Source organism: Callithrix jacchus, chromosome 6 (genome assembly GCF_049354715.1).
Source record: "Callithrix jacchus isolate 240 chromosome 6, calJac240_pri, whole genome shotgun sequence".
In the NCBI taxonomy this organism is placed as follows: domain Eukaryota; kingdom Metazoa; phylum Chordata; class Mammalia; order Primates; family Cebidae; genus Callithrix; species Callithrix jacchus.
Genome location: NC_133507.1, coordinates 8,162,195 through 8,174,799, shown reverse-complemented (window position 1 = coordinate 8,174,799; position 12,605 = coordinate 8,162,195). Strand labels below are relative to the sequence as shown.

Here is a 12,605-nt window from a genome sequence, read left to right as displayed (position 1 = left end):
TGTTTAGATTTATTTTATTTTCATACTTAACAAAAGCATACTGAACAGTATCTGTGATGGACACAAAGATAGCTCATTTGTACTGGGTGTGCCAGGCACCAGAGCGAGTGCTGGATAAATAACAGCCCGGAAGGAAGCAGATGCCTCCAAGTTACCTAGGAAACTTCAGTCTCATCTTGATGGCTTCTTCAATGATTGTAGCAGTGATATTTAATGAATCTTTAAAAAACAACAACAACAGCAATGAAAAAAACCTTATTAATGAGACCAGGTCTTACTCTTGTCTCTCAGGCTGAAGTGCAGTGGTGGCTCACTGCAGCCTTCACATCCCAGGCTCAAGCAATCCTCCCACTTCAGCCTCCCAAGCAGCTGGGACCACAGGCATACACCACCAGGCCAGGCTAATTTTTTATTTGCATGTATATACGTAGAGGTAGGGTCTCCCTATATTGCCCAGGCTGGTCTCAAACTCCTGGGCTCAAGTGATCCTCCTGCCTTGGCCACTCAAAGTGCTGGGATTATAAGGTGTGAGCCACCACCCCAAGCCTAATGAATATGTTGTACTATTTGAACTCCCTCGAGATGTCTAAACTAGCTAAGAAATACTTAGAAAGGGTATCTGATAGAATGTAGCTCTGCTGTGGTTCTTAGTTTTTTGGGTGAAAAAAGGAGCATGACATTTCCAAAGCTACCTTTGAATACATGCTTCCCTTAAACTTGAGAAATGTGTTCACCTGCAAGCCTGTCTTTTTAAAGTTTTTTTCTTTATTGCAGGGTGACGCCATCCTCTGAAAATCCTAACGGTGCTACTTCTAGTGTCAGCCAAGGAAAACCCTCTTTAAGAAGAATTAAAGGGAGATTACACAGAAGCAAAAGCCTTGATAGCATCGATTTCTGTGAGCTCACTGTAAGTGGACTGATCAATGCTTCTCTGTTTCCAAAGACTATGAAAGTTTGTATTTATTATTTTCATAAGATGCAACAGGCTTATTTTGTGGCAAGCATTTTTTAATTTTAGAAATGGTTTACCCAATAGGTTACCAACCAGAATGCTTTCTTAACTAGCAAGCATATGATATATTTATAATAATGATTCATAATGATGATTCTGATACAAAGATGAAGATAGAGAAATGCTTCCTAGTGCTACAAGAAAAATCAATTTAAGTTCAATAGAGTATTAATGCGAATATCTCATAAAATCACAAATCTACATGTTAACGAGACAAGTATCTGATTAACCGCAAACACCCAGCTCCCTGAGAGTACCAGACAATAGTTATTCTAATATTATTAGCACAGATCCCAATTCAGTCAGTTAATGATAGTGCTTTCTTGCTATTCTTTTTTTTTTAAGAGGCAGAGTCTCCCTCTGTTGCCCTGACCAGAGTGCTGTGGTACAGTTATGGCTCACTGTAGCCTTGAACCCTGTGCTCAAGTGATCCTCTCACATCAGCCTCCCAAGTAGCTGGGACTATAGGCGTGTGCCACTATGCCTGGCCAATTTTTTTATATTTTGTAGAGATGGGGGTCTCACTATGTTGCCTAGGGCTGGTTTTGAACTCCTGGCACTTTCTTTTTATTCTAAGTAATTAACATTAATGGCCATATTTTTTTGGAGGCCAAGCAACAGGTTCTTATTTCTCATATGGGAATGTGGTAAATTCATGCATGTTTTCGGAGGAACACTGGCACTTAATGCCATACAGCAAATACTAGAATTTTCTTTGCTGTAAAAGGTTTTATTTCAATTGATGTATCGTAAGGTTCAATGGCAAATTAATGAATGTTTCGGTTATTTAGTAGACCTGATATATTCACTTGTTTCCTTTGAGTTTTGAACATTTTTGAATGAGAAAGGTACCACTGGCCAGGGTTTGAAAAAATGGTGTCAAAGTATGAGACTAAATTCTGTCTTTTTCGTCTCTTACCTATAGCTACTGAAAATGAAGCTCAGTAAATGTGAATACTCTATTATTTTACTTTTTACATTTTTTAATTTTTACTAAAATAATTTTATTCAAGCATTTTTCTTTAAAATGTTCTTAAATACTTTTTATGACACAAGACATAGAGGTAAAATGTGACCTATCAGAAGACACTTAACGAAGAACACAAGAAGACTGAAGACAGTGAATTCTTGTTGAGTAGGCCTGACAGTTACAGTGACTAAGGAAAATATAAACATTCTTCAAAATGAAGTGAGTTGCTTTTCGAAAGTGAAACACTGAATTCATCAAGAAGCAAATGTAAATTATTTGCTGGAATATAAAAATGGAAATTTAAATTTTACCAGCTTTTTTTCTATTGTGTAAAAGATTGTCATTACTGAAGCATAATCACATAACTAATTTTTCATGTCACAAAATATGTTTATTTGCATACACAGAATCATTCTGGTTGGAGAAGAGGTTATAATGTTTCTAGAATGTAATAGGCAAAAAGCTTTACAGAGAAAAAGGTTGCCTTCAGTTTTCCACAAATAGAAATGATGAATAGAGTTATCTTTTTATCATAATAATTATGTTCCAAAATTATTGAGAGTTTATTTCTGCCTTGTTTCATGAAAGAATTGATGTGGTTGACGTTAGTACACACTCCAAGCAAGGAAAAAATACTACTACCTAGGTGCAGAATTAATTTCTTTCTTTTTGATGGTTCTTCCTATTTGACCATATCTCAAAAGTGAAATGTCTTAGTATCCCTGAAGGGAAGGCATTTTGACATTGATGTTAAAAGAGACGAAAAGTTGAGGTTCATAGAAGGCTTATTCCAAGGAGGAGCTGTATATTCTGGTGTAATGGTTCACTTGGATTCATGGACTCTGTTGTTTTAAATTTTGGTTTTCTACTGCTGAAGAGTGCATTGAAAGGCCAAGGTCTTTGGTATGCTGACATTTCATCCCTCAGCAATGAGAATGTTTTAATGAAATTTAATTTCTGCAATTAATTTGAGTTTTCTTCAACTGGCGTTCATTTTCTCTCTCAGGTTTTGTGGTCGTGGGTGGTGGAACAACAATTTATATTTACTGTATCTTACTCTGCATGTTTTTAGATTGTTAGAAATTTTTACAATGAGCATATTTCCTTTTTAGAAAAGCAATAAACTGATTTTCCAAACAATAGAAAAATAAAAATAAGAGCTTAACAGCTCTTGACTACTCCCACTTTCTACCATAAGATATGGCAATTAATACTGTAATATCCAAAATATGTAGGGGCATATAGCATCTCTGCCATGGGGCTAAAAACAGTTTTTTCCTACGCTTTAAAAATTTTATCTTTTTGGCCAGGCACGGTAGCTCACGCCTGCAATCCCAGCACTTTGGGAGGCCGAGGTGGGCAGATCACCTGAGGTCAGGAGTTAGAGACCAGCTTGGCCAACATGGCAAAACACTCAAAAAACAAAAATTAGCCAGGCAAGGTGGCAGGCACCTGTAATCCAAGCTACTCGGGAGGCAGAGGCAGGAGAATCACTCGAACTCAGGAGGTGGAGGTTGCAGTGAGCCAAGATTATACCACTGCACTCCAGCCTGATTTAGAAAGACAGACTCTATCTCAAAAAAAAAAAAATCGTCTTTTTTTTGAAAGAAGGAAAGGCTACATTGTTTTAAAAAAAACATGGATTAGATGAAGGTTTCATGGAAGATGAAAGGTGTTCAAAATTGTTTTTCTAAGGAAGTTGACTTTGTAATACCTTGTAGAACCAATTTAAAACCTTAGCCACAGAAGTCTAAAGGGAAGATGTTTGGTAAAGGATCTGTAATGACTTCTAATTACCTAGAAATAGAAATCTTTATTTCCTTTAGGAAGAATTAGCCACTATAGATACTTCTTTGTAAATGTTCTTATGGTTCAAATAACTCTGAAAACTTTATATACTATTTTAAAATTGTATTTTAAAATTCTGTTTAAATGTATGTCTCCTTATGATTGCTGAAGTAAATAGAGAACCTTAAAATAGGAAAACTTAGACTTACTTGATTCTCTCCTGTCATAGATACATATCAAATTTGTCTAACCAACAGAATAATATTTCTCTTTTTATTTTTATTATGTTTTAATTTTAATTTTTCCAAATTTGTCTAAGAAAAAATACAACTTTTATTGATTTTGGAAAAACATAACAAGCAGAGCAAGAGGTCGACTTGCTGTAGTTTCCTGGTTCCAGTTTCTGGCCAAGAAGCCTCAGGTTCCAGCTGAGCCTGTTGGCTTTGGTCCCGGGCATCATCAGAATGATGCCATTTCACTCCTGGGGAGGAGTGATTGTTCCAGCTTTCTTTGTGGGGATTAAATGGGATGGGCATTCCAGTTCATTTTGTAACCCCATAGGATAATTGATTGGCATCCTAGTTTACTGATGGGGACTGGAATCCATCCAGTCTCCCTGGTTTCTTGAGGCAGTGTCGCAGAGATGCTTGGTAAAATTCTCTTAGGCAAAGGCTGGACTCGAAAAGTCTGCTCTGTATATGTGTTTTGCCTAGAAAACCTGAGCCCTTCTTCAGTGTTTTAATGGGTAAAAATGGTGTATAAACCAGATGGCAGGTTCTTTTTTTATCCCCCTTGAGGTGATAGACATATTAACAATCAGTATGAAAAAGAAAGTGACCTTTTGTCTTTAGATTTAGTGAATGACGTTTATGTTTTTAGCTGTTCCTTTTCACTGTGGTGTTATTGCCTGTTTGGGTTGCAAATCAGGTTTCATTTTTCACTTCTGCCCCTTCCTTTCTCTTGGATTCTAAGTGTATAGTCAAAGAAGTTAAAGTGATAATTTTAAAAGTTAGGAAAGAAACAAAACAAAAGAAGTTTGCTTGAAATTTTGTAGGTTCTCTTATCAAACCTCCTCCCTAAAATAGGGGAATGGAGCCTGTTGGGTAAAGTTCATTCTGTTTGGGAGGAAGGTATTCTAGAACATAAACTTAGGCAATTTATTTCCTGATTTGTGGGTGTAAATCTAGATTGCTGCTTATCTCTCTGCCGACAGAAAAATACTACAAAGTTTTGTGCACAGTGAATAGAAACAATGATCCAATTAAGTTTATGGTGATGTTCCCTTAACCTTGAGTGACAGAGAATTTGGTCATCACTGATAATCATTAGGCAAAAGGGATACATGTTTCAAAAGCTTTAGAGGAGTTTTCCTCATTGGAGGGGAAAAAATGTGGTAAGACATTATTTGGAGTGTTACATGTGAGTACATTTTGGGGTTAATAAATCACATGTCACTGCTTCCTGAATAATAATTCTGTTTTTTAACATCAGTGATTTTTTTTTTCATTCGAAAAGGTACTTCTTTCTCCTGATATAAAAGAGTATCCAGCTGGGCGTGGTGGCTCACACCTTAATCCCAGCACTTTGGGAGGCCAAGGAGGGTGGATCACCTGAGGTCAGGAGTTTGAGACTAGCCTGGCCAACCTGGTGAAACCCTGTCTCTACTAAAAATACAAAACTTAGCTGGGTTTGGTGGCAGATGCCTGTAATCCCAGCTACTCAGGATTACAGGATTGAGACTCTATCTCAAAAAAGAAAAAAAAAAAAGTCCATGTAGGCCCACAGGAAATATCTATAACCCTGTGAAGATATCAGTGATGAAAATTTCTCTTCCTCACTCTACCCCTCAAGACTTTCTATTCTGAGACTGGTGGAACCCTCAGAGGCCTCGGGGACCTGTTTTGACACAAAACTGCCTTTTGATTTTGTACACATCCTAAGTTTTTTTCCACCTTGGGCACCTGGCTGGTGAGAGAGGAGCGGGACGTGAAATGGTGAGAACACGGTGGAAGGAGAGCCCATGGAGGGACATGGACACCACTTCTGGACTTCCCAATTCCATGGGAGAATATGGCCCGTTCCCCTTTTCTCACTCCCACTCTTACCACCAGTGCTTTCCTTACCAGTGTGAGAGCCTGGAAGAAACTGCAGGGAGCATCATGGGCTCCTCTGCTCTGGGCACAGAGTGATGATCGAGTGGTTATGGTGGTAGAAGTAGTGGTGGTGGAGGTGGAGGGGGTGTTGGTAGTGGTAATGGAGGTGGAGGTGGGGCTGGAGGTACAGGTGGTGCTGGAGGTGGAGGTGGTGCTGGAGGTGGAGGGAGTGATGGAGGTGCAGGGAGTGATGGCAGAGGTGGAGGGGGTGATGAAAGAGGAGGTGGTGGTGTTGATGGAGTGGTTATGGTGGTAGAAGTAGTGGTGATGGTGGTGGAGGTGGAGGTGGTGGCAGTAGTAGTAATGGAGGTGGAGGTGGTGGTAGAGGAGGTGATGAAGGAGGAGGTGGTGGTGGTGGAAGTGGAGGTGGTGGTTGTAGAGGTGGAAGTGGTAGAGGTGGTGGTGAAGGAGTAGGTTGTGGTGGTAGAGGTGGTGGAGGTGGTGGAGATGGAGGTGGAGGTGGTGGAGGTGGAGGTGGTGGTTGTAGAGGTGGAAGTGGTAGAGGTGGTGGTGAAGGAGTAGGTTGTGGTGGTAGAGGTGGTGGAGGTGGTGGAGATGGAGGTGGAGGTGGTGGAGGTGGAGGTGGTGGTTGTAGAGGTGGAAGTGGTAGAGGTGGTGGTGAAGGAGTAGGTTGTGGTGGTAGAGGTGGTGGAGGTGGTTGAGGTGGAGGTGGAGGTGGTTGAGGTGGAGGTGGAGGTGGAGGTGGAAGTGGTGGAGGTGGTGGTGGTGGAGGTGGAAGTGGAGGTGGTGGAGGTGGAGGTGGTGGTGGAGGTGGAGGTGGAGGTGGTATGGAGGTAGAGGTGGAGGTGGTATGGAGGTGGAGGTGGAGGTGGTATGGAGGTGGAGGTGGAGGTGGTGGAGGTGGAAGTGGAGGTGGTGGAGGTGGAAGGGGTGGAGGTGGAGGTGGTGGTGGTGGTGGAGGGGGAGGTGGTGGAGGTGGTGGTGGTGGAGGTGGAGGTGGTGGAAGTGGAGGTGGGGGTTGTAGAGGTAGAAGTGGTAGAGGTGGTGGCGGTGGAGATGGAAGAGGAGGAGGTAGTGGTGGAGGTGTTATTAGTAGTAGGTGTGGACTGGGCCTTCTTTTCTTACAGTGGGTGTGATCTTTCATGTTTTGAGGGTGTGATCTTTCATGTTTTGAGGGTGTTGAAATGTTCCTGTTTGTAAATAAAACACTAACTCAAACTGGTTTAAATAATAAAGATATTAAGTCATATACTAGAAGTTCAGCAGTAGGATGTTCTTTAGGGTTAATTGCATCCTATGGGTCTAGTTCCATTTTCCTGGGATGCTTTGCATCTCCCCTCCTCTGCGTAGACTTCATCAGTCGGCTTGTGCTTCACCACACGGCTTGTATGGGCAGCAGTTCAGGCCTCACGTCCACAGGGATAAAGGCAGGAAGGGGCAGTGTCTCTTTCTGTGGCTCTCTTTCAAGCATGGGAAACTTCCCCTAAAGTTCTCTTTCCTACTTCTCATTTTTGTCTCACTGGGTCTTATGCTGGACCAGGCTCTAACCTGGCAATCATCCTCAAATATCACTCGGTGCTTTTGGCTGATTGAGTGATTGTCATTTAAAGTAAAGTAACAGGAGCTTTTTTCTCTTGTAGCAAGGAGGGTGGGAGCAGGCAGCCCAGGGTTGGCACAGCTGCTCTGTGATGTTCCCAGAGACCCGCCTTTCCCACTGTTCCAGGCTGCCCTTGTTTTATAGCCCTCAGCCCTCATTCGTTCAGTCTCTAGGTGGCTGCTGTGTCTCTGCCCTCACATCTTGTATTTCCCACAAAAATAATGGGACAGAGTAAAGGGACAGAAAACTCTTCTAGTGAAGCTCTGCCCTTTCGTTCCAGAGGAGATGCCCTCCCCAGGGACATCTTCCTGCATCTCCTTGGCAAGAATTGTATCACATTGCCATTTCCTGTTCTAAGGAAGAGTACAAAGTGGGGAGTTTTGGTGGCACAGGCTCCTAGGGATGAAATGGGGTTCTGCTAGTAAGGAAGAAGGAGGAAATGATACTCGATAGGTAACTAGCAGGGTCCGCTCCGCGGACACCTCCCAGCAAGTCTTAACTCACCACAGTACAGGCCAGAAAATTAATGCTGCAGTAAAAGCCAACTCATAAGTAAGTGAAATTATAATTGATATCATGGCATTACGGGAGAGATGTATCTGAGGTGTCTGCATAATTCAAAATTCCTATTCAAAAATAGTGAGACTATTTTTCCCATAGGCCTCACAATAAGCTACAAGTATGGTGGCTTATTTCTGTTTTCAGGTAAATCGTTTCGCCATGGACCAGTAGTAGACACACAGGTTAATTCACCCAGTGTGCCAGTTTAAAATTATGTCATTCTAGGTGCTTATTTTTAATTTAGGGCATTTGCATAATTTCAGATGTGTCCATGAAATGAGACTTTATTAATATTTTATGTTGTATGATTTCGATTTTTACAACTAAAACTGGCATAAAATAATGACCAAATTGTTCAGGTTAAGAAGGCAGGAAAGTGAGTTAAATATACATATATATATGATATAAATATGTATCATGTATATGATGCAAATATATATAATATATGATATAAATATAGATGATATAAACATATAAATGTATATGATGTAAATATATATTATATATGATATACATATACTTTTTTTTGAGATGGAGTCATGCTCTATTGCCAGGCTGGAGTGCAGGCATGCAATCTCAGCTCGCTGCAACCTCCACCTCCTAGGTTCAAGCAATTTCCCAGCCTCAGCCTCCTCAGTAGCTGGGACTATAGGTGTCTGCCACCATGCCTGGCTAGTTTTTTGTATTTTAGTAGAGATGGGGTTTCACTATGTTGGCCAGGATGGTCTTGATCTCCTGACCTCATGATCCACCCTCCTCGGCCTCCCAAAGTGCTGGGATTATAGGCGTGAGCCACCCCGCTCAGCCGAAAGTGAGCAATATGTTTTACAGCAATAACAAAATGCAGCCAAATGGCTAAAATACAGAAAGATTTAGTGTCTGAAGTAGTATTTTTAGTTAGACCTATGAAAACTTGTCTATCTAGGATAAATTGTTCCCTGAATTCCTCAATCAGGAAGTCTTTGTTTTACTGTGCAACTTTACAGGATCCCTCATGTTAGAATTTGTGTGTTCATGTTGCTTCCCCAATTTCAGACAGCTTACGTGCCATAAAACTAGACTGCTTCATAACACCTGGCATAATGTTAAGGGTTTAGTGGAGCTCAGTATAAATATTTGTCGAATGAATGAATAAATATGATGACGTGAATAAATGGCCTTGCTGGCAGCTAGGCCACGAGAGAGGCCCTGAAAATGGGAAGAGAAATCAGCCTTTCTCTGTCCTTCATGGCCTTGACAAATTTAAAGAACCTTCAGTCTGGGTCCATCGAGTGTTTCTTCATGAGCAGATTCAGGTAGCATGGAAATGATGCTGTGTTTCTCAGAGCCTCGCATCGGGAACATGCCGTGAGGTTAACCTCACTGGCCTTGGCATGTTGTGGCTGCTAGATTCTTTCACACTTAGTTCACCATGTGGTCCTCTTGGTAGTTCATTAGTATTTTGTGGTGAGATGTTTCAAGATTACACTGGTGTCTCTCATCAGACTCTCATCCACTAGTCCTACCCTCCATAGATGACTCCTGCCCAAATGAGCCACTTCTATGCTGGTTGCTGAATAGTGATTTTATATTTTTTTCATTCATTCTACGTTTATTAGTTGGCATTTAACTATAGAAAAAAGCTTTCCCTTGTCTATTTATTTGTATTGTCATTCATTTCTTTATAACAATGTTGACTCATGGATTCCTGTGATTTAGACAGTGGCGGCTCCTTCAGGGTGGCTCCCTGATGTTGTGACGTGTCCCTTTCAATCTTTGAACACTTCCTGTTTTCTGCATATTGTGTTCCAGGTTTAGTTTATGCTTTTGTTGCACCAGTCCTGGAACTAGCCATTTCTTCAAGGAGGCTTTAGTTCCCTTTGATGGAGGATGGTATTTAGAAACCATGACGTAGTGGTTCAGTGTGCTCATTTCTCTGATGTCTGTACATTTCTTCTCGGCCCTCTCAGCAGACGGCAGAAGAGATACAATGAATATAAATGAACTTGCAAGCACATACACATACACACAGTCATCTGTAATCTGTATCCTTCTGTGTGTGTGTGTGTTTGTTTGTGTGTGCATGTGTGTATTTAATAGTCTTAAGTTCTCACTGATACTCTAATTTCAGTTCCTTGCTTTATGGTTCTTTCTAGCTTTTCTCCCTTTCTGTGTTCCAGTGGTGAGATACCTTGCTTTCACTGTCCTCATCCCTTTATTTGTTGCTCTCAGGCTTACTCTTGGCTCAGTGTAAGCAGTCTTCCAAGCACGCTGATCCCCTTCTGCCCACCAGTGCCCAGTGCAGTGTCCTGGGCATTGGGTTTCATGCTGCCCATGGGCCTCCATGTGGCTTAGGGGGAATACTTTGCAAGTGAGGTTTTTGTGTAGAGAGAGAAGTAGAGGAAGCTCATATCTCAAATGGAGTGATTTGAAGTAATGAAGTTTGTAGGGTAGTTTCAGCTTCTCACTAAGTACATGCTGAAATCTTACCAACTGACTTTGCTGTGTCTTCCTCTTTGGAAATTAGTGAAAAGAGTATCAGTTGGTGATTCTTAGAATAAAAGCTCTTACTTTTTCCAGATTCTCCTAGCTAACATAATTCCTACTTAGCCCCATACTTGTGTTACACACATTGTCTATACATGCACTGGACATTTGGCTCCAGTGTTAGGCCCTCGACCTTTTGGTCTTGGGGACATTTTGGCCTAGTTCTTGTCTCTGTGATCATATTGCTTACCAGTGAGGAAGGTTAGTATGAGATCCCAAGTGATCACAAGTGTATAAGTATGTGGGAGGGTTGGATTTATATTAAAGTAGACCAATCCTGTAGAATATTTCATAATGATGAATCCTGGTAGAAATAGTCAACATAAAACAAGGTGGACACTGGGTTAAGTGGCATAGTCAAACTTGATACAGTTGAAAAGCTGACAGAAGAAATACAATTAAAGTCTATATTTGCTGATACTTCATACAGTAACATTTGTTTTTGAATTCAGATCAACAAAAGAATAAAATATTTATGACAGCTTGAAAATCTTCAGACTTTGATCCAGGATATTGGACTTTATAAAATAAGCAAAAAGCAGTAGCCAGTAGAGATAATTCATAATAACTGAAGCTATAATTGGTAAATATTCGATGTAGGTAAAATCTGATTGATTTAAAACTTACCTAGGAAAGCCTTTATCTCAGTGAAAATAATTGCAGAAGAAGATCAGTTGAAGAAGGAAAAAATTAGCCATTTCATATGCATTAAAGAAAACTGAACAAGGGATTAGATTGGCTTTATGAAATTAAAGTATTTTGTCAATAAGATGTTATCAGTGTTGATATAATTCCAATTCACATATTTGTATTTATAAACATAGGATGAAAAATTCCTTGGTGCCCCCCCCCACCCTCAACAACAGTTGGTCACAGTATTCGCTAGGTCAAAAATGTGATATTAAAAGGTCAAGTACCTGTTTTCTAATAATTTCTAATTTTTACATGCAAAATATTTCCTTTAAGTAGCTTACCAGGTAGAGAATTTTTGTTTAGTATTATTTAGTTTTGTGTTTTTCATAAATATCAAAAGAAGCCAGAACTCTAACTTGAAAGTAGTCATTAGATTTTCCCTAATTGTACAATTAGGGAAAGGAGGATTAGCTAAATTCATGGATTTGACTGTAAATTCATTTTTTTTTCCTTTTTTTTGAGATAGAGTCTCACTCTGTCACCCAGGCTGGAGTGCAGTGGCATGATCTCAGCTCACGGCAACCTCCGCCTCCCGGGCTCAAGCAATTCTCCTGCCTCAGCCTTCCGAGTAGCTGGGTCTACAGGCGCGCGCCACCACGCCTGGCTAATTTTTATACTTTTAGTAGAGATGGGGTTTCATCATATTGACCAGGCTGGTCTCAAACTCCTGACCTGTGATCTGCCCACCTCGGCCTCCCAAAGTGCTGGGATTACAGGCATGAGCCGCTGCACCTGGCCATAAATTCATTTTTTAAAAAAGACCTTTTCCATCATCTTTTATGTCAAAAGAGGATACTGCCTGCTGTCTCTGTCACACACATAAAGTCCCTTATGGCTATCATCCAGAGTTACTTGGTTTCACCAGTGTTTTATCATGGATTGCAGTGATCTTACTTATTCTTTCGTCTGTCTCCATGAGAAAGTGCGCTCCATCAGGGCACAGGCCAGGGTAGTTTTGTTCTTTCTCGTATCCTCAGTGTGTATGCAGCATATTGTTTTATCCATAATGGGTGCTAAAGATTGTTGATTTGCCAAAATACAGATAGTACTCACTTAAAAAAAAGGAAAGATAAATGACTTGGGAGTTGATTCTTACAGGCGCTCATGAACAAGTCCCCTCCCTAGCAGGTCCCCCTGGGCCTGCCCTCGCCAGTCCCAGTTCAGTGAGCATCCGGCCTGTGTTGCTGACCTAGGTGTCAGCAAACTGCACAGGACATCAGAGCATGCTGTGGCCCGCCCCCAGCTCTCTGTGGAGGTATGCACTGCTGTGGTAAAGGAGTCTTCCAGAATTATCACCCTTAGTAATTTTCCAAATGGAGAGGAGTCAGAGAGATCTGAGGCTTT

The 12,605-nt window shown here is 40.9% G+C and overlaps 1 protein-coding gene across 12 annotated transcripts in view; it reads left to right on the top strand.

Moving 5' to 3' along the window:
• The window catches only part of TJP1 (tight junction protein 1), a 256,103-nt gene that overhangs the window by 11,523 nt on the left and 231,975 nt on the right, over positions 1-12,605 (top strand). For all 12 annotated transcript variants that reach the window (XM_035303668.3, XM_054258231.2, XM_035303666.3 and 9 more), the window contains exon 2: positions 775-907. In XM_035303668.3, the coding sequence (XP_035159559.2) occupies positions 775-907 (133 nt within the window). The remainder of the gene's footprint in view (positions 1-774; positions 908-12,605) is intronic.